General features: G+C 54.8%; 6 protein-coding genes across 6 annotated transcripts; 3 read left to right on the forward strand and 3 right to left on the reverse strand.

The window, feature by feature from the left end:
• Positions 1 to 201: 201 nt before the first annotated feature.
• BDY24DRAFT_369222 (DEAD/DEAH box helicase) lies at positions 202 to 3,709 on the reverse strand (the record flags this gene model as incomplete). Its single annotated transcript, XM_076638053.1, has 8 exons — positions 202 to 318; positions 406 to 535; positions 657 to 1,320; positions 1,439 to 2,123; positions 2,228 to 2,428; positions 2,512 to 2,788; positions 2,874 to 3,101; positions 3,210 to 3,709. The coding sequence occupies 8 exons, from the start codon at positions 3,707 to 3,709 to the stop codon at positions 202 to 204; spliced, it is 2,802 nt and encodes a 933-aa protein (XP_076498534.1).
• Positions 3,710 to 11,566: 7,857 nt separating this feature from the next.
• Positions 11,567 to 15,421, forward strand: BDY24DRAFT_274370 (glycosyl transferase family 90-domain-containing protein). Its single transcript, XM_076636924.1, has 10 exons — positions 11,567 to 12,248; positions 12,440 to 12,524; positions 12,766 to 13,033; positions 13,182 to 13,717; positions 13,874 to 14,261; positions 14,372 to 14,395; positions 14,502 to 14,584; positions 14,697 to 14,861; positions 14,960 to 15,064; positions 15,136 to 15,421. Exons 1-10 carry the CDS (start codon positions 11,704 to 11,706, stop codon positions 15,235 to 15,237), a joined length of 2,301 nt encoding a protein of 766 aa, XP_076498535.1. The 5' UTR covers positions 11,567 to 11,703; the 3' UTR covers positions 15,238 to 15,421.
• Positions 15,422 to 16,142: 721 nt separating this feature from the next.
• Positions 16,143 to 17,505, reverse strand: BDY24DRAFT_382688 (uncharacterized protein). The gene is made up of 4 exons (XM_076639562.1): positions 17,377 to 17,505; positions 17,194 to 17,283; positions 16,883 to 17,025; positions 16,143 to 16,764 (listed from the first exon to the last, which is right to left on the reverse strand). The coding sequence occupies exons 2-4, from the start codon at positions 17,230 to 17,232 to the stop codon at positions 16,392 to 16,394; spliced, it is 555 nt and encodes a 184-aa protein (XP_076498536.1). The 5' UTR covers positions 17,233 to 17,283; positions 17,377 to 17,505; the 3' UTR covers positions 16,143 to 16,391.
• An 891-nt stretch (positions 17,506 to 18,396) lies between these two features.
• On the forward strand, positions 18,397 to 20,327 carry NRK1 (ribosylnicotinamide kinase). Its single transcript, XM_076639563.1, has 6 exons — positions 18,397 to 18,724; positions 18,815 to 18,908; positions 19,008 to 19,304; positions 19,389 to 19,485; positions 19,796 to 19,826; positions 19,937 to 20,327. The coding sequence occupies exons 1-6, from the start codon at positions 18,669 to 18,671 to the stop codon at positions 20,181 to 20,183; spliced, it is 822 nt and encodes a 273-aa protein (XP_076498537.1). The 5' UTR covers positions 18,397 to 18,668; the 3' UTR covers positions 20,184 to 20,327.
• BDY24DRAFT_274428 (uncharacterized protein) lies at positions 20,067 to 23,647 on the reverse strand. The gene is made up of 7 exons (XM_076636925.1): positions 22,703 to 23,647; positions 22,297 to 22,539; positions 22,019 to 22,167; positions 21,861 to 21,953; positions 21,682 to 21,788; positions 21,533 to 21,611; positions 20,067 to 21,460 (listed from the first exon to the last, which is right to left on the reverse strand). Exons 1-7 carry the CDS (start codon positions 23,373 to 23,375, stop codon positions 20,477 to 20,479), a joined length of 2,328 nt encoding a protein of 775 aa, XP_076498538.1. The 5' UTR covers positions 23,376 to 23,647; the 3' UTR covers positions 20,067 to 20,476.
• A 241-nt stretch (positions 23,648 to 23,888) lies between these two features.
• Positions 23,889 to 25,872, forward strand: BDY24DRAFT_382705 (uncharacterized protein). Its single transcript, XM_076639564.1, has 5 exons — positions 23,889 to 24,577; positions 24,722 to 24,841; positions 24,998 to 25,238; positions 25,350 to 25,408; positions 25,513 to 25,872. The coding sequence occupies exons 1-5, from the start codon at positions 23,915 to 23,917 to the stop codon at positions 25,567 to 25,569; spliced, it is 1,140 nt and encodes a 379-aa protein (XP_076498539.1). The 5' UTR covers positions 23,889 to 23,914; the 3' UTR covers positions 25,570 to 25,872.
• Positions 25,873 to 26,065: the final 193 nt, after the last annotated feature.

Raw genomic sequence — 26,065 nt, forward strand, 5'->3', positions numbered from 1 at the left:
AGCTCTTTCACTCTCGTCTCTCCTCCCTCCCTCCCCTGTTCCCTCTCTTAGATGTAAACGATCAAAACCCAAGCAGACAAAAAAGCAAATCCGTTGTTCTCCTCCCTCTCTCCCTCTCTCCCTCTCTCCCTCTCTCCCTCCCTCTCTCCCTCTCTCCCTCTCTCCCTCTCCCTCTCCCTCCTCTCCCTTCGCAAGCTCGGTCTAATCGATCTTGTACCTCCCTCCTCCAGCGGTCGGGTTCCTCTGTTCATGAGCCAGTCCGAGGATCGTTCCTTCGATGAGCAGCCGTTTGATCTCCTTGACGGCCATCTCGACTCGCTGCGAAAAGTAAAGAAAAAAAACGAAGTGGGTCAGCGGTTTGGTTCGAGAAAAGAGATGAGGGAAGAGGAAGGAGCAAGGACTCACCCATTCATCGTTGGACTCAATAAGCAGGGAAAGCTTGGGTTCTCCTCCGGCAGGAGGTTCCTTGCCAGGTTCGTAGAAGACTCCTCGGTTCGTGATGGCGGTTCCGGTGAGGTCGATGAGTTTGACGATGCTGTCAAGGAAAGCAGAAGGGAAGTAGAGTCAATACGATGTGATGGTTTAGAGAAAAGGCTCGAGGAGGGAAGAATAGACGAAGAGATGGAGGGAAAGAGAGGAGGAAGAGCAAGACTCACGACTCTCGGTTGGTAACCATCCACCTCGCCTTCTGCACGAAATCGTTGATCATCACGACCGCATGGTAATCCGTCGCATCCGGATCCTTGGGTTTCCTATCCGTCGACAGGATCGTCTTCTGAGTCACCCCACCCGTCATCGACGTCGCTCCTACTCCTCCTTCGGTCGTCTGCACAGGAAGGGGAGGAGGAGGGTTCGCCGCCGCCGCAACCATCGCCTTCTTCTTGGCCGCCAGCTCAGCGTTGATCTTGTTGAGGGCCGCCTGGACTTTGTTGAGTCCGTCCTGGTTGGGTCCAGCAGCGACGAGGGACATGGGGATGGCGAGAGGAAGGGGGAGCATCGGTTTGGAGGAGGACGACGACGCGTTGAGGTTGGCTCGACCTCCGTCTCGAACTCGTTCGGGAGCGGGTCCTTTGACGATGTCGACGTTGAACCCTGCGAGAGTGAACTCTCCGTCTTCTCCACCGGCGACTCCTCCCTTCTTGTCTCCGTCCTTGTCGTCTCCTCCGTCCTTCTTGGCTTCGTCCTTGCCCTCTCCGAAGTGGGATCGTTCTTGAGCTTCCTTCGACTCTCGATCCGATTCGAACCGTTCGAGTCCCTTTCCTCCGAATCCGGTGTGCGTAAAGGACTTGACGGCTCCTGAGCGGACCTTGGCGAGGAATCCTGGGAGGGAGAGAACGGAAAGAAGAGGAAGGAAGGGAAGGAAGGTCAGCTCGAAGGTCCGAACGAAGGTCGACGCGACAACTCCTCCTCGAAGAAAAGATGCGAGACTAAAACTCACCATCTGAAAGAGCCTTGAGCTCTGCGAATCGATCCGGAACGGGAAGAGGAGGGATCCTAGCCGCGTAACTGGCTTCCACGGCTCTCGAGATATCGACGGCGAACTTCTCCTGCTCTGGCGTCACGAACGTCACGCACGTCCCCTGGTTCCCCGCTCTCCCCGTCCTTCCCGCTCGATGAACGTAATCCTCCATATGGTTGGGAACGTCGTAGTTGATGACCAGCACGAGCTGCTTGACGTCCAATCCTCTCGCCGCGACGGACGTCGCAATCACGATGGGGAGGACTCCCGACTTGAAGTTGTTGATCGTCTCATCTCGATCGACCTGTTCCTTCCCTCCGTGCAGGGAGTTGACTCGTCGGTAGGACTTCTGATGGAGCTGGAGGAGGAGGTTGTCGGCTGCTTCCTGACGTTCGACGAAGATGAGAGTTCGCTTCTCGTTGAGGTCGGTTTCGGACTGGTAGGTTTCTCCGAGGAGTTCGAGAAGGCGGTTGAACTTGGTTTCCTCCGTTCGAACTTCGACGAGCTGTTCGATCTCCTTCCCGACGACGGATCGACCTCCGACGGTGACCTCGAGCGGCCTCTGCAAAATCTTTCGAGCGAGTCCGTCCATCTGCTTGGGGAAGGTGGCGGAGAAGAGGACGATCTGGCGACCGGGTCGGACGTTGTTGATGATCTTCATGACCTGTGGGAACGAGAAGGGACGAGGAGCAGAAAGGGAAGAGGGAGAGTCAGTCGATGAAAGACGCGTCGAGGAAGAACGGGGGGAAGGAGAAGAAGGAGACGCACCTGAGGCTCGAAACCCATATCGAACATTCGATCGGCTTCGTCGAGAACAAGATAGGTGACCCGCTTGAGGTTGGTGACTCGTCCAGAGTTGGCGGTGAGGAGGTCGATCATCCTTCCAGGCGTTCCGACGACGATTTCGGCTCCCTTCTTGAGTTCCGAGATCTGCTCTCCAATGGGTGATCCTCCGTAGGCTGCCATGGCCTGGGAAAGAAACGAAGCCAAAGCGATAATCGAGGTCAGTGGAATTCTCGACTGAAAAGAGAAGAAAGGAGAGCGAGACGAACCGTAATCCCCATCACCTTCGCAAACGGCTTGAACTCCTTGACGATCTGCAGAGCCAGCTCTCTCGTCGGCGTCATGATGACGGCCATAGGCCCATCTCCAGGCTCGAGAGAAGGTTGATCGTTGATGTGTCGAAGGAGAGGAAGAAGGAAGGCGATCGTCTTTCCCGAACCCGTCTTCGCGACTCCAATCACGTCTCGACCCGACATGATAGCGGGGATGGCTTGAGCTTGAATCGACGTCGGTTCCTCGTATCCGAGACGCTTGATGACTTCGAGACTGTTGTGAGAAACCAAGAAGACGAATGTCAGTCCGGAAAGAAAGGAGAGGGAAGAAGAGAGAGACGAGACGAGACGAGACGAACCATCCTCCAGGCAACCCGAACGCTCCCCACCTCTTGACAGGTCTAGGACAGTCGACTCCTCGAATCTTGATTCCGTCCATCTCCAGCCTCATGAGATCCACCTCGTCGTCCGTCATCTGAGTAACCTCGTAAGGCGGGGTGTAGAAGGCTTTCCGGAAGGGTTCGTACGTGACGAGGGAGTGGTCGACGGCGGGGAGTTCTTTCCGACGGTTCTTCGCGGCGGCCATGCTGTGAATCAAAAAAGGGTAGAAGCGTCAGTGAAGTGTTCGAATGAAGAAGGGGATGAGTGATGGTGGTGGTGGGCGAACGAGGAAGGAAGAGACGAGGAAGACTCACGCGATGATGTCCTCAGCCGTAATCGGTTTATCCCCATCTGCCACCTCCCCATCATCACTCCCTTCCCCACCTTCCTCATCTTCGTCCTCCACACCCAAAGCTCTCCCTCTCTTCACTCCTCCAGCTCCTCCCTTCAACCTCGTCGAATCCTCCAAATCAACCTTCACCCTCTCCTGCGTCACTCCCAGCATGTACGCATCCAGAGGATCGATCTCGTCGTCTTCCTCCTGATCCTCGACCTTGGCTGCTGCTGGTACCGACGTTGGCGCTGGAGAGCTTCCGTTTCCGTTGACCTGAGTAGGAGGATCGACCTCCATCGCCTCGACCGCACCACCTCCTGCACCTCTCTCCCCTCCTTTCACGCTGGCCTTGAACTCGTACTCCAACGACTCCTCCTCGTCGTCTTCTCCTCCTGCCACGACGAGCGTAGGGTTCACCTCAGGGAGGTTCCCGAGTTTCTCTAGCCTTCGAACAGGAGCTGGTCCGTCGTCCATAGCCATCGTGCTTTTGGACAGAGCTGACGGTTTGAGAGGGAGACCGATCCTCGAGAGAGCTGCTCCGGCTCCTGAACCTCCTCCTCCTCCGAACGAGAAGGTCGGTTTGGTTGGGATGGGGGCGAAGGATGGTTTGGAGGAGGAAGGGTGAGGTGGGGTTGGATGGGAGGAGGAGGAAGGAGCTGGGGAGGAGGTCGGAGCTGGCGAGGGAGGAGCGCTCGTTTTGGCTGCTGCTCCTCCTCCGCCGGCCTTCCAGGCTGCTAGACGTTCCCGACGGGCTTTGAGCTTGTCTGCGTCTGAAGGTTCAGGGGCTGGAGTTGGAGTTGGTGGTGGTGGTGGGAGAGAGGAGGAGGAGGAGGACGATTTGAGGTCGGGTTTTGAAGGGAGGAAGGAGGAGGAGGAAGGGGAAGCTGAGACTGACCCCGTTGCCGCTGGTGCTAGACGACCGGATGAAGAGGAGGAGGAGTGATGGGAAGGAGAGTGATGGCTGTATCCGTTCGAGGATGTTGGTGGAAGTCGAGAGGAGGAGGATGTTGAGGAGGAAGTTGGCCGACGATCTGACTCTGCTGCTCGTTCCCTTCTGTCCCTGTCCCTCTCGCTGTCTCCTCGTCGAACATCCCGAGAGTCCCGATCACGATCTCTACTATCTCTGTCCCTGTCCTTCCGATAGTCGTCGTCCCTGTAGTCTCGACTCCTCCTGTCCGAGTCCCTACGGTCGTCGTCCCTTCTCTTGTGAGGTGGAGGGGAAGGAGACCGATCTCGGCGAGAGGACGAAGACGAGTGGTGAGACTGCTTGCTTCTTTTGGAGGACGAATACGACGAAGGATCCGGAGATCGAGAGCGAGGCATTCTGAGAGAGTCGAGAGAGAAGAGAAAAGAAGGGAGGGAAGGGCGAGATGTGGTTGAGGTTCGACCTTCGAAAGGAAAGGTCGAAAGCTCAAAGAACGAGCTCATCTCTCTTTCCCAGCAACGCCGACAACCTCGCACCAAAATCTCAACTTTTTAAGAGCGAGCGATGAGATGTCCCCCCTCCACGAGGACCATCACCCCAATCCGCCACCGAATCGAACTCTGTCCCACTTCTACGCGTCTCAAACCTCGTTGAAGCACTTCCTCCCTTCCCTCTTCCCTCCCGTCCTCAACCTCCAACTCCTCCGCCCCGAAGATCCTTCAGCGCTCAAGGACCTCCTCGATGGAACTCTAGTCTGCTTGGAACCATCCTACGAACGCAGAACTTGGAATGAAGTCGAGCCGTCCCAAGGATCTACCGTTTCAGAGGTAAGTCATCGCCTCTCCCTCCCTCTCCTCCCTCCTCCTTCGGGCCGTGTTTTGACCTTCGTCCCTTCGACTCAGATCCTCAACCGAGCCATCGTCCAAATCTTCGGATCCGCCAAGGACGGCAAACCTTCCAATCAACTCACCAACGGGTTCACGTCTTCAGCTTATGGGTATTCCGTGAGCTCAACTCTCCTTTCCTCCTCTCCTCTCCTCGAAGCTCACCTCTTTCTCTTCGTTGTTTTTGCAAGCTCGCCGGCAACTCCCATCCAACCTACAATGTTCAACGTCCCGGAATCTACAGCAAACATCTCAACACCAACAACAGCTCCGTCTTCTCTAAACGAACTTGGGCGCTGCTTCTCGAGAGGTGAGCTCGACCAACTCCTCGACTCGTCGCGTCTCCCTTGAGCTGACCAGCTCCTCCTTCTTCATCGTAGAATTGGACCCGGACCCTTCTACCACCTCCTCACTTCCACTTCCATCTTCCTGCCCTTACCGAACGAATGCTTCTCTCAGATCACTGGAACGCCGATGATTGATCTCAAACCCGTCGTCGCTTCCTCTTCGTCCCTTACTTCGAAGAGGAAACGAGACGAACAGGAGGAACTAGAGTACTGGGGACCCTTGGATCTCAAGAAGAAGAAGAGGAAAAGAACCAAACCCAAACCCAAGGTCTCAACGCCAGGGGAGGTCGAGGAGGAGGAGGACGCTGAAATGCTGGATGCGGATGTGGAGATGGAGTTGTCGATGTCGATGGAGGAAAAGATGGCGGTGGTGGCGGTGAGGGAGAAGGAGGAGAAGACGAAGAAGAAGAGTCCATTGTCGAGGAGGGAGAAGGTCCCGAGGTGCGTTCTACGCGTCAAGGGAGGAACACGAGAACAGGCCGAGGAGTACTGATCGACCGCTTTCGTTGACGATTGGACAGACGAACCCCCTCTGACATCGCTTTCTCTCGGAACCGGATGTTCTACGCTCGTTCCATCAAGAAGGCTGGTCGCTCGGAACCGGAGAAGAGGATCCTTGTTGGATTGCCTCCGAATCGTTCGTCCCTCCTTCTCAACTACGTCTTGTTCAATCCTCCAAGCTCACCACTTCCTTTCTGGACTTGCTTTCATCCTCAGATATCCTCTCCCTCCTCCAACCTCCCTCTTCCTCCTCCTCCAAACTCAACCTACCCATCTCCTCAACACCCAACCCACCCTCCCTCTCTCCCTCAAACTCCCTCCTCCTCCTCAAATACATCTTCCCTCTCCAGTTCGGTCTCCACAACGTTTTCACCTCTTCCCTTCCTTTACCTAACGCTCCCAAATCAGCGAACACGCTGATGGATTACACGTCGAGGAAGGAGGAGATCGAGTTGAAGAAGGGAGGAGGTGGAGAAGGGAAGAGAGTGAAGGGTAGGAAGGTGAGGGTGTTGGTGGAGGAGTTGTGGAGGAAGCATGGGGAGTGTGATTATTGGAAGCTGAGGGCTATTTGTTGTGGGAGTAAGGTGAGTTGAGTGGGAAAGGGAGAGAGAGACGCGTCGGGAAGCTGACTCCTATGGTTTGCGGACGGTTTGCTCGTTTTCAGGTCGTGTTCAAGACGCCGAAGACCTCTGTCGGTTCTGCTGCAGATTCGGTTATCGAAAGTTTTGCTGCTGCTGGAGACGTGTCGATGTTCTCAGCGGCTGATACGTCGCTGCCTCTCGTTCGTCCTTCTTTCCCTCTCCTCCTCTTCCCTCCCCTCATCTTCCCCGCTAAACGTTCCTCCCTCTTTTCACCTCTCTTCAACTAACAGGAGTTCGTCTCCCAACCACCTCCATCCAGCACACAAACCTCCAACGCTGCCGACAACTCCAGCGTCTCCCTTGATCCTCAGAGCCAGATCCCGTACGCTTCCCTTGACGTCAGCCATGACAGCCTCGTTCTCCCTCATGGACCTGAGCCTGCTGAGGTGGAGGAGAGGAAGAAGAAGCAGAAGTTTAAGACTTTCACGCAGTCGAGTGGACAGGTGAGTGCGAGCAGTCGAGAGTCTGGGGAGAGGACGCGTGCTGATCGAATCGTTTTGATTCTTCTTCGAGCAGGTCTGTCGGTTCGCTACTTCGGCAGTGAAGAAGGTTATTCCGCTAGGGTTCTTTGGTGGAGAGGCGAACAGGAAGCTGATCCTGCGTCGTGAGTCGTTTTCTCTCCCTCCCGTTCCATCGCTTCGCCATCTCGGACGACCTTCGTCTCTAACCGACGCCCTCTCCTTCCAGAAATCGAAAACTTTATCACCATCCGCCGCTTCGAGTCCCTCTCCCTCCACGCCGTCCTCCAAGGCTTCTCCATCTCGGACTGTGAATGGCTGGAACCCGAAAACTTCAAGACGGGAGATCGGGTCTCAGCTGGCGATGCGACGAAACGAAAGGATATCCTGCACGAGTTTATCTACTGGTTGTTTGATTCGTTTTTGATACCGTTGTTGAAGGTGAGTCGGTTGTCTTTTTGTCTCTAAAATCGAAGCTCGTCCGACAAGACAAGCTGACTCTTCGCCTCTTCTCCCCTCTTTCCACCTCGTCTCACAGACCACCTTCTACATCACGGAATCGGCAGCCTTCAAGAAACAAGTCCTCTACTTCCGTCAAGACGACTGGGAAACGATCTGTAAACCTCTCTTCAACCAGCTGCAGACTTCAGCTTACGAGCAGATCAGCAAGGTCGGTTCCTCCCTCGCCTCTGCCCTCTCGCTTCTCTTCGCTGACCTATTCCCACTTGGTCGTTCGCATCATCAGTCCGACGTCCTCCGAACCTCCAACCGTCCACGTCAACTCGGTCACTCCTACGTTCGTCTCCTCCCAAAGGAGAACGGGGTTCGACCTCTCATCAACCTCAAACGAGCTCCGAAGACCAAGACGGGAGAACCGATGAGGGACGCGAAGGGAGCGTTCGTCAAGTCGATCAACGCGACGTTGAAGGAGACGTTCAGCATCCTCGTTGAGAGGAAGGTCAGTTTGGTCAAACGAAGAGGAAGGAGAGAGGTTGAAGCTGACCGACGCGTCGCCTTCTCTCTTTCGCTTCGGTCAGGAATCGGACGTCTCTCTCTTCGGAGCTTCCATCCTCGGAGCAGACGATATCTACCCGAGGCTCAAGGAGTTCAAGAAGATGACAGCTGGTCCTGGGCCTGAGACGAAACCGTCAGTCCTTCGACCGTTGGAGACTTCGACGCGGCGACTCGAGCTGACTTGCCCTTTTCTTCATTCTCCCAGTCCTCCCTATTTTTTCGTCAAAGTCGATGTACGATCATGCTTCGATACCATCGACCAGACCAAGCTTATGGAGATCCTCGAGGAGATTCTGGAGGCGGTGAGCTCTCTTTTCGAACTTGACTCTCCTCTCTCGCTCTCGTCTTCCGACTGACGTCCCTTTTTCAATCCTTCCACAGGACGACGACTTCAGTGTGATTCGATTCAACAAGGCCAAGCTCTCGGGTGGTCAAGTCAGGAAGAAGTTCCTTCAGAAAGCCTTCCCCAGTGGTTCGTCTCTATATTCATCTCGTCTCGTCGTTGTCTCGTCTTCTTTTGTCCTTCACCCGCTGACCTCTCTCTCCCTCCTCCCTTCCCCTTCGCTTCCCTTTCTTCCCCTATTCGCTTCCCTCAACAGTCGACGCCCCAACCTTCCCAGAACTAGCAGACATGGTTGCTCGAAAGCATCATCGTGAGATCCTGATGGACAAGGTTCGTCCAGTTTCAGAAGAGCCCCCGAGTCGTCTCGTTCGTCTCACTTTGCTCTCCTTTCTTTCTTTTGCGTGGGTCTTCGAGGTCAGGCTTTCGAGACCTCGCACGACAAGGAAGACGCTCTTCGGCTTCTGAGAGAGCACGTGACGGATAACCTCATCAAGGCACGTCCTCTCGAATGCGTCGAAGGGAGAGAGAGGAGAGGGACCTGACTGACTCCGAGACGAACGAATGACTGTAGATCGGACCCAACTTCTTTCGACAAGCGAAGGGGATCCCTCAAGGGTCTATCGTGTCGACGCATCTGTGCAGTTTCTTCTACGCGGATATGGAGAGGAGGTATCTTCGGTTCACGGCTGCTGAGGATTGTGTGAGTCGAAATGATCTCGTCTCCTCTTTGGCTCTCGCTCTGGCTGAATTCTTCTCTTGTTGGTTTGAACAGATGCTCGTTCGACTGGTCGATGATTTCCTTCTTATCACGACGAACAAGGACAAGGCGGTTGAGTTTGTTCGAACGATGCATCGAGGTGAGCGTCTCTTCCTTTCCCTCGTCTCTCCTCGCTTCGCTTCGAGAATCCCTCAGCTGACGATGTGCTTCCATTACTTTCAGGCCATCCGAGATATGGATGCTTCGTGTCAAGGGAGAAGACGCTCATCAACTTCGAGTGTCGATTGGAGGACGAGGACAATCCTCTCGTGACGACTTCGACGGGTGAGCTCGCTCTTCCTCTTTCGTCACCTTCAGGACCAAGTCGAAACTGATCAAGTATCTTTCTTGGACCTAACAGACTTCCCCTGGTGTGGTCGCTTGATCGACACTCGTTATCTTCACGTCAAAGGAGATTACTCGAGAGACTCGACGCGTTCGTCTCCTCTTCTTTTCCTCGACCGGGTTTCCCTTCCTGACCCCCTCGGTTTTCACCTTTTTCCTCCTGCAGACATCAAGAACACCCTCACAGTCAACACTCTCCGTCACCCAGGTCTCACCATCCGAGCCAAAGTCTTCCGGTTTGTCCTCCGTCCTCCCTCTCTCCTCTCATCTTCTCTCCCTCTCGCTTCTTTCTCCCTCGAATCGCGAAACTGACCCTCCGTGACTTCGAATTTGATGATGCTGCAGAAACATCGCCCAAAAATCCTCCATCTGCTTCAACGACACCGTCCTCAACACGCCTCGAGTCGTCTACCTCAACATCTACCAAAACCTCCTCTTCTGCGCGATGAAGACGGTTTGGTACGTCAAGGAACTGAGCTCGTCGACTGGTAGGATGGGTGGGGAGTTAGGAAACGGGTTCCTGCTTGGTGAGTTCGACCGAAACGCCCTGACCGTTGAAGCGCAAGAGAGAAGGACGCGTCGAGCTGACTCGATGTGTCGATGCGTTTCGGCTGGGTGGGTACAGCTACCATCAAAGAAGCTGGAGATTTCACGTTCAACACTGTTCGAAATGGAGCGAGGTCGAAGGATGCGCGGGAGCAGGGAGGGGAGGTCAGGGTCGAGAAGAACGCGGTGATGTGGTGAGTTTTTGTCTTCTTCCTTTGCTCTTTTAGCTTCACCCCAGTTTCTTCGCCTCTCTCGAAAACTCACTGACGGCTTCTCCTCCTTCTTCCTCTATGTTTTCCGACCCTCTCTTCGCAGGTTAACCCACGAAGCCTTCCTCTCCGTCTTCGCCACCAAACCGACCCTCTTCCGATCTCTCATCCTCTCGCTTCGACTCATCGTCAATGCGGAACCTGAGAAAGCTATGTTGTGGAAGGACTTGCTGGAGGAGGGATGGATGGGGATGAAGGGAGTGAGGTTTTGAGGCGACGAAACGAAGGAACGAACGACAACGACGACGATCACGAACGAAACGAATCAAAAACGATGAATGAATGATTTAACGCCAACGCCTTGGAGCGTGTCTTTAATCTCGGCAAATATCAGATCCCATCTCGGCTGGTGTCGGATAAGCCGACGTAGCTATCTGAACGCACCGAAGAGAAGAGTCGGGAAGAGAGATAGGGAAACGCCTCGTCGCGCGCGTCGGCTCCTCGAGAATCATCTCATCTCGTTGGAATTGCTTCCCGTCTTTCCTCCCCGTCCCTTTCGCAGCCTTCCCTTCGTGGATGAATCGGTCGATACGATTTGCGAGGAGTTGAAGAGGGAACTGGAAGGGAAGGGAGATGAGAGCAGATGAGAGAGAGAAAGAGAGTTGAGAGAGAGAGAGCTGAAGGAGAGCGCGTCGTCGGGACGCCGCTTGAGTAAATTCATTCAGCGAGCAAGAGAGATCGAAGATGGTTGAGCTTCTTCGAGCAGAATGCTTGGGACAGCATACTTTCGATATCTCGTCGCTGATTGCTCGAGGAAGCTACAATACTGCAGAATGAGAAGCGAACAGATCCGTCGTCTTTGTCCAAAGCGACGGCTTGCTAGCTTCGAGCGTCCGAAATATACAGAGCCAAACGCCGAGCACGGCGAGTCGATGAAGAGAATTCGAGGCCCCCTCTGCTGAAAATCCCTTTCCCCATCATCACTTTCGACATCAGTGTTCTGGGTCTGTAGAAGGAAGGTTTCGAAAAGAAAGAGAGATGGTCTTTGTTTCGACCTCTCCCTCTCCTCTTCAGCAGACCTCTCTCTGCTCTGCGATATGGACGCTTCCCTCCAGGCTCTCACATGAGAAACAAACACTCGTAGCAAGGAAAGTCCAGGCTCGAGAAAGCGGGGAATATTTGACTGTGCGATCTTTGAACTTGGCTGTGAGACGCGACTTCCTCTTCATCTCCCCTTCGAACCTTCTTCTTTTCTGTCCTGAACCGCACTCTAGCACGCTCCTTTCCGTCCTTACCCTCCCCCTCCCCCTTCCCGCGAGCTCTGTCGTTCAGCCCGCGAGATCTCCCTTCTTCTCCAACAACGCCACTCTCTTTCCAGGACGCAGGGACGACAGGAAGAAACAAAACGCGAGAAGAACCGGACCTCGAAGCTCGATCGGATCCCCCTTCCTCTTCCAACAACCCCTTCCCTTCCCTCCTTCCCTTCAGCTCCTTCTTCGTCAAGATGGTAGCCTTCATCAACGGATACACCTCCCTCCCTTCTTCGTCGTCGAGCATACCACCGAATCGAGGCCCGTTCCTTCGTCGAATCCTTCCTCTCGCCATCCTCGTCTTCCTCGCGCTCTCGCTCCTCTCTTCGTTATCTTCCCTCCCTCCGATATCGTCCCTCATCTACTCCTCGCCACCACCAGCACCGTCAGAACCACCAGCACCACCTTCATCGCCATATTCTCTCGAATCCCAAGGTACTCCCTATCCTCCCTCGTCGAACGAAGCGACCAAAGGAGGAGGAGGAGCGACCAAACAAGGAGGAGGAGCTCGAATTCCTCATGGAAAGCATCCCATCGTCAACGGACTGCTGGAAGTCAAGATGGACATCTCAGCTCAGAGGCATCCTATCCATCAGTTGATCGAGTCGTCCAAGGTGGAATGGGAGGACAAGAAGGCGAGGCAGAGCAGGGATTTCGTTCAGGCGGTGGAGGAGTACAAGAGGAGGAATCGAGGGAGGAACCCTCCCAAAGGGTTCGATCATTGGTGGACGTATATACAGTGAGTAGGATCTCTCGTTTCTTCTCTTGCCCAGGGAAGCTCGTAGATCTGCGGGCGAAGGAAGGGCGAGGGGAGGAAGGGAAGGAAAAAGGCAGAGCCTTCACGAGCTTCTTTCTCGTTAAAGGAGCCGAGGGCTGACTTTCCTTCTCGGTCGGTTGTTTTGGATGGGTTGTCTCGCTTCGTTCGAACAGAGAACATAACGTCCCACTTCCAGACGAGTATGACAGGATCATGAAGGATCTAGGTCCTTTTAGAGGCTTTTCTCCGGAGACCCTCGTACGTTTTGCTTCCCCTTTCCCTTGAGACCAAACGAAAAAAAGGAAGAACGAAGCTCACGCCTCTTCCCTCCCCTCCCCTCCCTTTCCCTCCTCCCCCACAACCATCCCGCCCCCCCCTCTCTTCCTGTCCATCGCACCTCTTTTTTCGATTGCCGCTCCCTTCCTTCTCCCATCCACCCCTATCTCTTGCCTCCCGCACAACCTCCAAAACACCGACCTCACTTCGTCCGACGCAACAGCGAGCTCGAATCGCCCACCTCCAGACCCTCGACTCGACCTTCTCCCTCTCCGTCCTCTCTGGAGTCCTCACCGAAGATCACGATAACTTCGACAAGGAGAAGTATTACGGATCTCAGGCTCGAGCTCAGGGACAGTATGACTTCATCAAGGACGTCGCTCAGTGGATTCCGGATTTCGTTGCCGTTCTCAGTGTTCACGACGTTCCGACGCAGTTTGTGAGCTGGAACCATTTGGAGGAGTTGAAGGCTTTGGACGAGGAGGGAGAATGTGAGTCTATCTCACCTTTTGAGGCGTCGATGGAGGTGGTTCAGGAAGGGAGGATGGGAGAGAGGACCGAGGAGAGACGCGTCGCTCGAGAACGAATCGACGAGAGAGAAACTGACCCGCTTCCTTCTTCCTTTGTCTCGTTTCGCAGACTTCGACCCCAACGACGAAGCCGATCGACCCTTCACCGGTTGGGCAGCAGCTTGTCCTCCAGGCTCCAACCTCTACAACCAAACTCTCGCCGAAGCCATCTCCCGCCTCCCTCCTCCCGACCACCCACCCAGCTCTTTCCCACCCTCGACCCTGGACTCTCATCCCTCCACCAACTCCTCTTTCCCACCACCTCCGGAAGCGCCTCCTCCCCTCACCCTCATCCCTCCTCACTACCACGCTCCTCTCCCCGATCCAGCTTCCCTCCTCTCCCCTCCTTTCCCTCACGCCGGCAAGCCAAAATCCTTCATCGCCAATCTCACTTCGCTCATGGACATTTGCGCTCATCCGGATATCATCCCTCTGCATGGAACGACGGCTGGGAGGGAACCGGAACCGAGTGCGGTCTTGATGCCCATCTTCAGTCTGAGCAAAACGAACTTGCACTCGGATATCTTGGTGATTCCGATCGAGCAGTGGAGTGAGCCTGAGGGAGCATTGCATTGGAATGAGAAGGAGGAGGGAAGGCTGCTTTGGGTGAGTCCATCTTCGATCTATCTTCGAGAGGGAGAGCCTCGAGGTCCAGATGGGCTCTTCGTCGACGCGTCGTTCTCGTTCCGACCTACTCGCTCGGTCGTCCTTCTTTCTCTCGCTGACCTATTCGTCTCTTGCTCGTTCGTGGCTTTTTTTTAGCGAGGTCGAAACACCGGAATGCAGTACACCTCCCTCACTCCCTGGCGATCCTCCCATCGAGCTCGTCTCGCTCGACTCGCTTCCTACCACCTCGAAAACATCGTCGAAGTCATCCCTCCACCTCGAACAATCGCTCTCGCTCTTTCTGCTCTCGCAGCCAACTCCAACAACGACGGTGGGGACGGAGGTCGATCGGACGAGGCGGAGGAGGAGAGGGAGGGTGCCGATCGAAGGAGGAGTCGAGTTCGAAGGGAGGAGCAGGAGAGGGAAAAGAGGAAGACGTTTGGAAGTAAGGTGGATTTGAGCATGGAGGATGTGTTGCTCGGGGTGCAGCAGGGGCAGCTGAACGAGAGGCTGTTAGATGTTGGGTTGGCCTACGACCCGATTCGTGAGTCCTCGATCCTTTCCTTTCTCTCTCTTCTTCCTCCACGTCCCTTCGGCCGGCTTTGGTCTCGACGCGACCGGGTCTGACCTTCCTCTTTTTTTTCGGCCCTGCAGAATGCGACCAGGAAGACGGAACTTGTTCGTTCCTGCTCTCTCTCCTTCTTTCTCGACCTCGTCGATCTTCGACGCTCTCTTCTTGCCGTCGAGCTGACCTCGTTTTCGTTTCCCTTCATCTTTCACTCAGGCGACGACGTCACTCGAGAGCTCACCTTCAGACCGGTCACTACCTTCGATCACGAGAACCACTACAAATACATCCTCGATATCGTGAGTCTTCCTCCATCGATGTCCCTCTTCTCCTCTTCCTTTCTCCCACTTTCCCTTATCTCGCTCCTTTATCCTATCTGAGCTGACTCTCTCCTTCCGTCTCACCCTACAGGACGGAAACGCCTGGTCAGCTCGATTCAAACGACTCCTCAACTCGAACGCTCTCGTTCTCAAATCGACCATCTACCCCGAGTGGTGGAACGATCGTATCCAGCCTTGGGTTCACTACGTCCCCGTCAAGGTCGACTACGATGATATCTACGACATCATGTCCTTCGTGAGTCCTTTCTTTCCCTCTTTCCTTCCTCACCTCTCGAGCGAGCAACGAGATCGAAGCTGACTCTTTTCGACGCGTTTCGTTCGTGACTTGTGCAGTTCCAAGGAGACCGAGATCTCCATCCAGGAGAGAACGACATTGCTCGAGCCATCGCTGAGGCTGGGAGGGAGTGGAGTCTGACTCACTGGAGGAGGGAGGATATGGTGCGTTCGCTCGTCGTCTTTGCCCTTCTCGTTCCTCAAACTAACTCTCTTCCTCGCTTTCCTTGCCTCAGACCGCCTACATGTTCCGACTCTACCTCGAGTGGGCTCGACTCCTCGCAGACGACCCTTCAGCAGCAGAGTACCTCATCGAGGATCACCCAGATCATCCATGAGCACGTCCCGCTCCCGCTCCCGCTCCTCACTCTCTCGTCACGCGTCCCGCTTCTCTTTTGGATCTTCTTGCTTCGACCCTTGCATATTCTCTTTTTTCGCGCACATATCCGTGTTGTACCACTTGCTCACTTTGCATATCCCTTCTCGTCTCCCTCTCCCTCGCTCGTCCTCATGTCGAGCACCTTGTAATTCCCACCCGACCTGGTAAACACGTCCTTCTGCCTTCCCCACTCCCCTAATATATTCTCCTATGCCTCCCTTATCTTCTCCCTCTTCTTTTCTTCTGCCTTTTTGTTTAATCCCGTTCGTTTTACCCTCGTCATCCTTCTTCGTTCGACGCTCGCTCGTCCTTCTCCTTCAGCCTAGATGCTCTTCTGCTCTCACATCTTCGATTATCTTGCTCCCCTTTGGTGTCCCGTTTGCTCCCACTATTTTTCTTTCGCCTATCTACTTGCTTTGAGTCTTGGCATCCTACCCTTACTAGATCGCGCCCTCTGTCTCCACTTTTTGACGACGCGTCGTTTCTCAATCGATGCGACACAATCCTTTTGCTTCTTCAGTATGACTGGCAGACAGAGAGCGAGAACGACTTGGGGAGGGAGATGGTCGCTTGAGTAATGAATAGGACGGGAGAAGATGGCGGTCGGATGATGTGGAGAGATTCGAAGACGCGTCGTCGTTGGGTCGCGCGACCTCGAAGCCAGCGTCGATCCTTCCTCCTCAGACGTCGTTGAGAGTCCCAAAGGAAACCGCCCTAGTTCCGACTTGCTTTCGAACGAGGCGGGAGCGTGTAGGCGAAGGGAAGGGTGTGAGCTTTTAACCTTTCAGATCGATCCTCTTTCGATCCTCCTTTCATCTCGCTCCTCTTGTCCTCTTCTTTCCCTTCATTTTGAAAAAAGAAAGAGCTGAAGAATGAGAGAACACATATTTTGGATTGGAACATATAACGAGGGATACGAAGGCAAGACCTCTTCCCTCTGCTACTTAAACAGACAGACATAAGAAGGTTCAAAGCGGAGCAAAAAACAGCAGCGACGAGCGAGCAACAAAGACGGACGGAACAAAACAAGTACAAATCTAGGAAACGAATAAGGAACGATGCCAGATCCAAAAACCCTCGAACGAAAAGAAATCAAGAAGAAAAAAGTAAACGCTAGCACTCCTGGTCGCCTTCACTCCTCCGACGAGGCGAGATCGTTCCAGGAATGTTCGAAGTCGTCGACTCGTTTACCGGCCACCCAATCTTCTCGTTCACCACCGGTGCTACGTCCCCCATCATCAGCTCCTCTGCACACTCGCTCAGCTCCTCCATCTCCCTGACGAGATCCTTCCCTGTCGACCAACGCCTGCCGTGCGTCGCGCCGTACGGACGACGACCCTTGTGTCGAGTTGGAGAGTCGGGAGGGGAGTAGGTGTGGGCTTTGAGGGTTGTAGGGGAGGCTGGTGGGGAAGGGAAGGCGTTGAAGGGTTTTGTGGAGTGGAAGGGGAGAACGGAGGAGCCGGAGGAACTCGAGAGAGAGGACGATCTGCAGAGGAGGAGGTCGAGCGGGACGGGAGGAGAAGTCAGCGTTTTGATTCCAGGGGAGCAAAATCAACAGCTGTGAAGAGCTCGAGGAGATGCTGGAGATAAAGATTTGTACGTACCCTCTTTGACCGGGGGCGAACAGCAGGTAGAGAGAGAGGAGGAGGAAGAACGTCGCGAGGACCCAGGGAGTTGGGATGTCGACGAGAGAGAGGTTTCCGAAGCCACCTTTGAACGGAGAGGGCAGGTTTATCGCAGAGGAGTACTGTGAGAGGTCAAGAAAGAGAGTGGAGAGAAGATGAAGGGGAGAAGGAAGGAAGGGATGGGAGAGTCAGCGACTTTGTTTGAAAGGTGAGCTCGAACGACGACCGACGGGAGGGAGCGAGGTCGAGCGATGGGAAGAACGAGAGCGAGAGCAGGATTAAAGACGTACCTTCATGCTTCCGAGGTGCAGTCGAATCACGATTCGCATGTAGGGACGGTTGGGAGGGAGTAGGTGAAGGTTAAAGGTGAGGGTGCGGTTCTGGAAGAAGAGAGAGAGCGAGGGCGGAGAAAGAGAACAATGGGTCAGGGCCTTGTCTTCGCTAGCTTCAAGGGCAACAAAAGCAATTCAGACCACTGAACGAGACAGATTGGTAGAGAAGGGGGGGTAATTGATCCACTCGGAAGCACGAGCAGGAGCTATGAACGAGGAACGAAGCGGTTTGGGAGGGAAGACTCACAGGCGGGAGGACGTGACTTTAAATGGGGGCGTCGAGCTGTGTTTTGGGCGTCCGGTGCTGATTTGCTTCCTTTGATCGACTTTGGAGCGAGTGTGAAAGTTGAAAATGTAGGGAGGGGAAAGCTACTCGATCTCTAGAGAGGGCTAGAAGCGGGCGTGAAGGGGGGAGGAAGGAGGGTGGGTTCCGTTGGAGTTGATGGAGCAGAGTCGGATCCGTTCGGTTGGATTGCTTGCTTAGAGGGAGCAAAGAGCGAGGGAGGTAGGAGGAGGGGGAGGTCGAAGAGGAGAGAAGGTGGTAGCGAAGGATTTAGACTGGGGAGTCTGGACTTGGGGGATTGGAAGGTCCGGATCGAGGGGAGGTCGGAGGTGAGGAGGAGGCGGAGGGAGGGGGGAGGGCGAGAAGACGCGTTCAAGAGGAAGCTTTCGCTAAACGACTTGGGAGAGCAAGAAAAAAGGAAGGGAGTCCTGAGCAACGAAAGGTGGGCTGATGGTGGTTAGGTAGGTAAAGGAAGGAGGAGGAAGGACTCGAGAAGATCCGTCGACCTCAGCCAAAGTTTGCGAGGATGCGTGTCTCGAGCTTGCCCGGACCTGGGAGGGCTAATTCGCTAAATTGAAACGCGTCGTTGAATCCAGTTCGAAGCCAGAGAGAAAGTTTGCAGATCCTGCCCTCTGTTTGGTTGATTTGAGCCAAAAAGGGAAGTCAAAGGGCTAGGTTTTAAGCTCTGAACCAAGAACGACGTGTCTCTCCTCGACCCCCCACGCTTCCTCGAGAGAGTTTGCAGCGTTCGGAGATGGTAAAACCGCCGGCCGGTTCCCAAATCATAAAGTGGGAATCAACAACCCGTTTCGAGACGCAGATCGTCGCTCGAAAGTTCTCAGAGCATGAGAGCTTCGACGGAGAGTTCCTCGACGACACCGACGGATCTGCACAACCACTCTCTTCCGTTAGATTTTCTTACGACTAACTCCTCTCGGCCCGCATCGCGCGTAGGTGATACATCGAGGGGAACGGAAAGGACGATGGAGGTCTCCCTGTTTTTGATGGAAGCCTCTAAAAGAGTTTCAGGGAGCTGCTCATCAGAGCTCTCGAAGGGAATGGGCTGAAACGCTTTCGGCGACGTTGAGCTCTCGACATCCACAACCTTCCTTCCTTGCCCCTTCCCCTCCTTTTCAATAATACCCAGAACATGATTTCATCGTCATCGGCAAGTGTCAAGAAGCGGCGAGTCCTGATAGGTGTCGGGTGAGTTTCTCTCGAGGTATCAAAGGGAAAAGGTCAGCTCGGAGGTGGGCGGTTGATTCCTTCTTCCTCCTCCCTTCTTGTCTCTTCCAGGGGAGCCAGCAACAGTGGGAAGACCACACTCGCTAAACACCTTCATCGACTACTCAAGAACTCTACCATCATCCACTTAGATGACTTTGCCCCCGTTCGTTCTCCGTCCTTCCAACTCTCGATCCTCCCTCCCTTCAGCTTCATCTCCTCGCTCAAACGACTTCCTTTTTCCTCTTCGTTCCCACGAATTCAGCCACAAAGCGATATACCCTACTCACCACTCTATCCGGACCTCCAAGATTGGGATACTCCAGCGACAGCTCTCGAATGGCCTCTCCTTCGTTCGACTATAGCTCATTTCAAGGAGACAGGTCAGCTCCCCGACGAGCATCGCTCACACGACGCCATGAACAAAGCTAGCGATACTGGAACTGGCTCGTTCGAGGATACAGCTCTCCAGCTGGTGAAGGATGTCGAGGCTTGGGAGAAAGAGCTCGGGGAGGAGGTGGAGTGGGCTATCTTGGATGGATTCTTGTTGTTTTGGGATCCAGTTCGTCCTTCTTCCTTCCTTCGTTGAGCTCAAAGCTCACCAACCAAACTGACTTTGACCCTTCGTTCCGTTCGCTCTCAACAGGAGGTCCTTGCTCAACTAGATCTTCGAATCTTCCTTCGAGTTCCCTATCAAACGCTCAAAACAAGAAGGGAAGCTCGTCAAGTCTATGTCACCCAAAGTGAGCTCTCCAACTTCCTCCTCCTTGTTTCATTCTGATTGCGTTGGCTGGGCCCTTCGCTCCCTCCCTTTTAGCCCGCAAGCTTTCGAAGGAACGAAACTCTTTAATCCCGACCTTTCCTACCCCCTGTCAGGGCCCTGTTCAAAGCTTCCCTTCCTAAAACACCTTTAGCTCACCACTCTTCTCTTCTTGCTCGCCTTTGATCTGCTTCTTCCTCCTCCTTCCCGCCCAACCTTCGTCTCTCCCTCGCTACTCCCGCTCCGCCCTCCCTCGTCCCTTTCCCTGATTTGAGCCCAATCAACCGCTGCAGCTGGAGAGATCTGGACTGATCCGCCAAACTAGTTCGTACAGTCTTCTCTCCCCTTCTCCTCTCGCAGAAACGCTCGTTCCATTTCGCGTCGCGTCGCCGTTCCTGACTCACCCGTTCTCCTTCCTCCCTTCTCTCGAACAGCTTCGACCAAATCGTCTACCCAGCCTACGTCCTAGCCCACACCTCCATCTTCACCACTCCTTCGACGGCCCACCTCTCTCCGGAGGAACGCGTCGAGACCTGTCCTCCCTCGCCATCGTGGACGAAGCCTCGGAAGGAAGGCGGAGAGGGACTCCTGGTGATAGAACCGAAGATTGGAGACGAGGGGATGGGGGAGGCGTTGGTGAAGGTGCTCGAGGGGTTGAGGGAGTGTTGTTTGGAGCTGTGAAGAGGAAAGCGGAGGGGAGGTTGGACTCGAGTCGGCCCGTTCGACGTCGTTCGCGCCCTAGAGAGTGGGGAGTTTAGTGAGTTAGAGATATGTTCTGATCGTTCAGAGCTCGGTTTGAGTTTTTATATAGATTGGGTTCGATAATTCGCCTCGCTCGAAAGGAGAGAGACCGACGCGTCGAGCTCACGCCCGAATCGACTCTTATCTTTTCTTCGCTCCGACTAAGAGACTCCAAGACTAGCGCCGATATCTATGCATCGCTTTAGAGATCCGCGTCATCCTATCATTCTACGCTACTCCATCCCATCACCACGCAAACTGAACGTCCCACCTCTTCCTCCCCTCCCTTCTCTTCCTCTCCCGTCATATCTCACCCTACTCCCACCCCAACCACCACCACTCCACCCGCTTCCTCCTGTATCCCTCTCTCTCCCGTATCCCTTCCCTCTCATCCTCTCCCTCTCCTCCTCCTCCCAACCTCCCTCCCTTCTCAATCCCTCACCGCGCCCTCCTCGAACCTCCGTCTCCTCCTGCTCACTCGAATCCCAATCCTCGTCCTCCCAGCGTCGAGACTGAGCGAAGTCTCGGGTGGGTTTTCGAGTTGAAGGCTGAGGACGTGAGTGGTGGGAGCCATATCTCTTCTCCCTCCCTCGCTCCCAAGCGAGCTCCTCGTCGTCCCAGTCGTCGTCGTCTTCTTCCTGGAGGGTTCGAGTGCGACGTCGACGTTGAGAAGGAGGCTGAAGGAGTGGTGCTGTTTGTTGACTCGATCTGCGAGGGTGATGGTCGTCCTCGAATCGATCTTGATCGTCGCTCGAATCCTCCTCTGGTCCGACGCGTCGAGAAGGAGGCGGAGCGGGACCTGCTCGAACAGAGGAGGTGGCCAAGCGAGTTGGAGGGTAAGGTGGTCGAGCTCGCTCGGCGTAGGACTCTGGGTCGTCGTATTGGCGAGGATGAGGTGAGCGGGGAGAAGGACGTTGAGGTTGAGGCCGAGTCAAAATGGGAGTTGGAGGACGCGTTCGTTGTGAGGAAGACGGTGGGAGAGGAGGGAGATCTCGTTCGTGACGAGATTGAGGTCTAGAAGGAGCTGAAGTAGTATGATGGGATCGGGAGTGTTGAGAAGATGAAGGCGGATACGGAGTCGAGTGAGATCGAGTGTGGGAGGAGAGGGAGGGTTGGCGAGACGACGACGACGGAGAGGACTGTTCTTTGAGGGATGGACGACGTGAGATTCGGGTAGGAAGAGGGATGGGACGATGTTGAACGTCGAAGCGAGGTCGCTGCAAAAAGGAGATTCGAACGGAAGAGGTCAGAGACGCAGGAAGAGCGAAGGCGAAGAAAGAGAGACTCACAGCATCGAACGACCGAAGAACTAAAGACATGAAGCATTCAAAGATGGTAGGATTCCTTGAAGATGTATCCAGCACTGGTCTGACCCCACCCAAAGTCGAGAGTCAGCGTTGCCGAGCTCGAGCTCGGAGGAGATGAAGGAGAAACGCACGAAACATGCATCACTCCCGTCGCAGGATCTACATTCCCAAACACCCAAGTCTCCACATCCGTCAAAACGAAGTTCATCACTCGGTTCTCGAGACACGAAGCGAAGATCTGGCGAAGCAGCGAACGGAGACGGTCAGATCGATTCCGACGCGTCGAGGAGAATTAAAAAAAAGAACGAACATGAGCCTGTAAAGCATTAGCCTCAGCGATCGACGGATGAGGAGGGAACTCTCGATGAAAAATCTGATCTTTGGCGGTAAGTTCGAAGTTGAGCTGCGAAAGAAGAGAGAGTCAGGCGCGTGGAAGCGAAACGAGAAGAAGCGATAAATGGAACTCACCTCCTCCTTCGCAAACTCATCAAACACCCTCTCCCTCGGTGTTTGAACCTCCAAAAGCAGTAGTCGAACCCTTGAGTTGGCTTTGTCGAGAAGAACCAGAGTTTTGGCTGCTGAAGGTGGGAGTGGGGACGATTTCGAGATGGCTTGGTCTGGTTGCGTCAAAAAAGAGCAAAGACAACGTCTCGTCAGTCCTGCTCTACAGTACTCCTCAACGCCGGATAATCAACCCTCCCTCACACACCTGCCCAAACGCGTCTTCAAAAACCTACTCGACTCACAGAACCCCAACTCCTCAGCCCTTGCCCGTCCCTCCTCCTCTCCCTCCTCTGGTCTGACCACGCACAGAACCGACAGCGCCGTCGCCAGCATAGTCTGCTGAACGTAAGTGATGGCTTGATCGAGATCGGAGGAGGGTTCGTGCCATTCGACGGTGAAGAACTTTTCGGACGAGAGGGAGAAGACGAGCGGGTGGCCGGAGGAGGGAGGGTCGATGGGAGTGGAGGGGAGTTGGGAGGTGAGGTCTGGGTGTGTAGGAGCGAGTTTGGAAGGAGTGGGGGGTTGGAGAGAGGGAAAGGAGAGGAAAGGAAGAAAAAGAAAAAAAGGACGAGGTGAGCCTTCGATTTGCGAGAACGCGTCCCTCCTCTCTCCCTCTTTCCCTCCCAGGTTAGAAGCTACGACACTCACAAGCTCCAATCTCCCTCCCCAACAACCCACTCCTCATCCTCTTCACCACCTTCAACCTCACAGGCTGGATCCGACTAAAGTTCAACACCTCGAACGCTTCGTCCCTCTTCCTCCTCCTGCTTGCTTCCTCGTCTGTTTCTTCCTCCACTTCTTCACCGTGACCGCTGGTTCGTCGACTCCTCACTCTCCCCAACGCCGAGCCAGTAGAAGACCTAGCCAGAATTGACGGTGCCCATGAGAATCCAGCAAGGTCGACTCGAGCTTTACGGACGTACCGAGCTAGATCGTTCAGGGGGTCTTCTCCTTGGAGGAGTCGTCGTTCTCGAGGAGGTGGTGGTGGTAGGTCTCGCTCCTTGGTCTTGTTCCATCCCCAGTTCTTCGCTATCCCTCCTCTGCCACCTCGAGCTCGCCTCTCCTCCTCGAGCTCATCGTCAACGAACTCCCTCCCTCCTCCGGCCTCCCTCTCCCCAACTCTCCTCCTTCTCACTCCAACTCCCTCCCTGCCCCAACCGGCCCGTTGATCCATAAACTCCAGTCCTCTCAAGTGCGGAAGTCTCCAATCCTGAGGCCAAACGACTCGAGGGAAGCGTGGAAGGTTGAAGTCCCAAGGTTGGAGGTTGAGGTCGAGAGCGGAAGCGAACGAGCGGGAGAGGTCCGAGAGGAGAAGACCCATCGCTCGAAGGCAGGTTTTCAAGGGTTGAGAGGGATGGTAGGGTGGTGGTGGTGGTTTGAGAAGAGAGAGAAGGAGGAGGAGGGAGGGACGGAGAAGAAGTGAAGGAGAGGGGTGTTTGGTTGGCTTTCTTGGACGACGAGGAGAGAGAGGCCGACGGTTGAGTGAAGATCTGTGCTTCGAAGATGAAGATGTAGAGAGTTAAGAGCTCAGCGGCGCGAGGATGGCTAGCCGAGAGAAGAAAGTGGGAAGGTCAGCATGGAGGTTTGAAGGAGGAGAAGGAGGCGAGAGCTCACGTTTTTGGATGAAAGCGAGCGAGAGAGAGCGTTGCTAGGGCGGAAGAGGGTTTTCTCGAGAAGCGAGAGAAACCGAGTGAAGAGTGTTGGATGTGAGCATGTTGATGGACAGAAAACTGACTTCCCTCTCCTTCGAAAAAAAGAAAAATTAAGAATCGACCGCTCTTACCTCGACGCGTCGTCTTTCGAGCTCACTCCCGCTTCCCTTCCCCTCCCCTCCCCTCCAACGCCCACCACCCATCCACCATGGACTCCCCCCTCCTCCCCTCCTCCTCTCGTCTCCTCTTCTCTCAGGACACCTCCCTCGAATCCCTCCAACTGCAAGATCTCTCGTTCGGCAACGACGACGACGACCTCTCCACTCCTTCCTTCCTCGCCGCAAACACCTCCAACGCAGACGACGATGATTTCGCTCCCGTCCCACCCTCCCTTCGAGCCTCTTCTTCTTCGTTGATGGCATCCGCAGCACCACAGGAGGAACCGCACTACGAGGAAGAGGAGTCGTTCGAGGAGGTGACTCCCGTGAAGCAGAAGGGAGGGAAGGGGAAGTCGAAGCCGAGGTTCAGCTTGTTTGCGGTTCAGAGTCCTGCTCCAGAAGAGGAGGAAGAGGAAGAGGAGGAACAAGGACCTGTTGCAGAGGAGTACCCTACACCACCACCAGCAGCATTCAGGAGTCGAAACGCTACCCGAGAGGAGCAGGAGGAATCCATGCGATTAGAAGAAGGAGGAGGAGAACGACCTCTCTCCCTCTCCCAGCTCGGCTCCTCCTCCTCGTCGTCCCATCCCCAGCATCAATCCACAGAAGAGAGGGAAGCGTTCCTCAGGAGAGCGTTGTCCGACTTGCAGAGGATCAACGGAGTATTTGAGACGTACATAGAGACGGTCGAGCAGGTGAACGCTTATCATGCGGTGAGTTGAGCTCGGACGGACCCTTCCCTTCCTTCCCGCTTTCGCGTCTTTCGTTCCTTCCTCCTCCCGTCGAGGAGCTCTGTCTATTTGTACTGTAGACCTCAGAGCTGACTCGGTCGTTCTTCTCGCTTTTGTTTTTCGCAGAGAGTCCAAGCTCAAGCAACAACGACCGCCCACCTCCTCCAAACGTACATCTCCATCCTCGACTCGACCAACGCTCGATCCACCCTCGTTTCGTCTAGGACTTGGAATGGAGCTGAAGCAGTGCGTTCTATCTTCCTTTACTCACTCCACTACTACTCTCCAATAAATCTTCCGTTCAACCCTCTCCCTTCCCTTCCCGTCCCGTCCCTCCCACGTCCTCCTCTCTCTCTTCCTTCCCTTGCTAACGCCCACCCCTCTTTGGCCCTCCCTTTCCAGGACACCCAAGCCCACCAAGCTCACCTCGCCTCCCTCCTCGAGGCCGAGCAGGCCGCTCTCCGAGATCGCATCGAACGCGAGGAAGCCGCCGCTCGAGAACGAGAAAGGAAAGCTCGAGAGAGGGAGGACGAGCTTGCTAGGCAGACGGTTAGGGCTGGAATGGGGAGAGGAGGAGCAGAAGGAAGTAGAGGGACGGGGAGGGGGATTGGGAGACCTAGAGGAGCGATGGGGACGAGGGGAGGTGAGCTCGGTTCGAGTCTTCGACGTTGTTGTTTGGTTGCTGAGCGAGAGAGCGAGTCTGAGCGTTGAACTGACTCTTCGTGTGCTCTTTTTTTCGCTGTTGTTCGTGCAGGTCCACCCTCAGGTATCCCCTCAGCGGTGTCAGGAAACCCAAGAGGGAAACTGCCTTCGGTGAGTCTCTCTCGCCCTCCCGTCTCTTCCCTCCTTCCTCTCCCTCTTTCCTCCTGCTTTCTCTCGCACCGCAACTAACTCTCTCTATCCTTCGTGGTCTGCAGTACTCCTCCGTCAAATCCTCGGGTTACGGTCCCACGCCTGCGAAGAAGAAAGCTTGAGGGTCTCGTCAAGTCGGTTCGGTGTCGTCGTCGTCGCTTCGTTTAGAGTTGAGTTGCTTTGCTTTTTTTGCTTGACGTAGGCTCAGGGGAGGAGGGGAGAGAGGGAGAGTGTGTAGGAGAGGTGTTTTGCTTTCTTGCGTTTGATGGGGTCGTTTCGTTCGTTTCCTTGGTCTGGTTTGGTTGTTTCGGTTCGTTTTTTTTGCTTCCTTCTTGATATCCCCAGCTGGCTATAAGCCGGCTACCGTATGCTCCTATGTTTTGTTCGTTATTGTTTTCCTCGTACACGAACCGTTGAGAGAGAAACGGAAAGGAGGGAAAGGCAGAGCGAGACGATGAGCAGATGGAGAACGAGACGGACGACGAGGTTGAGAAACGAGAGCAGGGCAGGAGCACGAGAAGACGAGGCAACGCAAGAAGAAATCATGGAGATGAAGCCGGAGAGAAAAGATAGAAGAACACGACAGAAATCTAGCTCGAGAGCCAAAGTCAAAGCGAC

The sequence above is a fragment of the Mrakia frigida genome (genome assembly GCF_051309035.1).
Source record: "Mrakia frigida strain ATCC 22029 unplaced genomic scaffold BDY24scaffold_8, whole genome shotgun sequence".
Taxonomy (NCBI): domain Eukaryota; kingdom Fungi; phylum Basidiomycota; class Tremellomycetes; order Cystofilobasidiales; family Mrakiaceae; genus Mrakia; species Mrakia frigida.

Coding starts and splice junctions, on each gene's coding strand:
- BDY24DRAFT_274370 (XM_076636924.1), top strand. CDS start 11,704: ATGGTAGCCTTCATCAACGGATACACCTCCCTCCCTTCTTCGTCGTCG. Junction 13,034..13,181: donor TTTGGACGAGGAGGGAGAAT/GTGAGTCTATCT, acceptor CTCGTTTCGCAG/ACTTCGACCCCAACGACGAA. Junction 14,396..14,501: donor CGACCAGGAAGACGGAACTT/GTTCGTTCCTGC, acceptor TCTTTCACTCAG/GCGACGACGTCACTCGAGAG.
- BDY24DRAFT_382688 (XM_076639562.1), bottom strand. CDS start 17,232: ATGCGAATCGTGATTCGACTGCACCTCGGAAGCATGAAG. Junction 17,026..17,193: donor TGCACCTCGGAAGCATGAAG/GTACGTCTTTAA, acceptor GACCTCTCACAG/TACTCCTCTGCGATAAACCT. Junction 16,765..16,882: donor TTCGCCCCCGGTCAAAGAGG/GTACGTACAAAT, acceptor CCTCCTCTGCAG/ATCGTCCTCTCTCTCGAGTT.
- NRK1 (XM_076639563.1), top strand. CDS start 18,669: ATGATTTCATCGTCATCGGCAAGTGTCAAGAAGCGGCGAGTCCTGATA. Junction 18,725..18,814: donor CGAGTCCTGATAGGTGTCGG/GTGAGTTTCTCT, acceptor TGTCTCTTCCAG/GGGAGCCAGCAACAGTGGGA. Junction 19,486..19,795: donor TCAAGTCTATGTCACCCAAA/GTGAGCTCTCCA, acceptor CAACCGCTGCAG/CTGGAGAGATCTGGACTGAT.
- BDY24DRAFT_274428 (XM_076636925.1), bottom strand. CDS start 23,375: ATGGGTCTTCTCCTCTCGGACCTCTCCCGCTCGTTCGCTTCCGCTCTC. Junction 21,789..21,860: donor CTAATGCTTTACAGGCTCAT/GTTCGTTCTTTT, acceptor CTGCTTCGCCAG/ATCTTCGCTTCGTGTCTCGA. Junction 21,612..21,681: donor ACGGGAGTGATGCATGTTTC/GTGCGTTTCTCC, acceptor GGGTGGGGTCAG/ACCAGTGCTGGATACATCTT.
- BDY24DRAFT_382705 (XM_076639564.1), top strand. CDS start 23,915: ATGGACTCCCCCCTCCTCCCCTCCTCCTCTCGTCTCCTCTTCTCTCAG. Junction 24,578..24,721: donor AGGTGAACGCTTATCATGCG/GTGAGTTGAGCT, acceptor TGTTTTTCGCAG/AGAGTCCAAGCTCAAGCAAC. Junction 24,842..24,997: donor CTTGGAATGGAGCTGAAGCA/GTGCGTTCTATC, acceptor CTCCCTTTCCAG/GACACCCAAGCCCACCAAGC.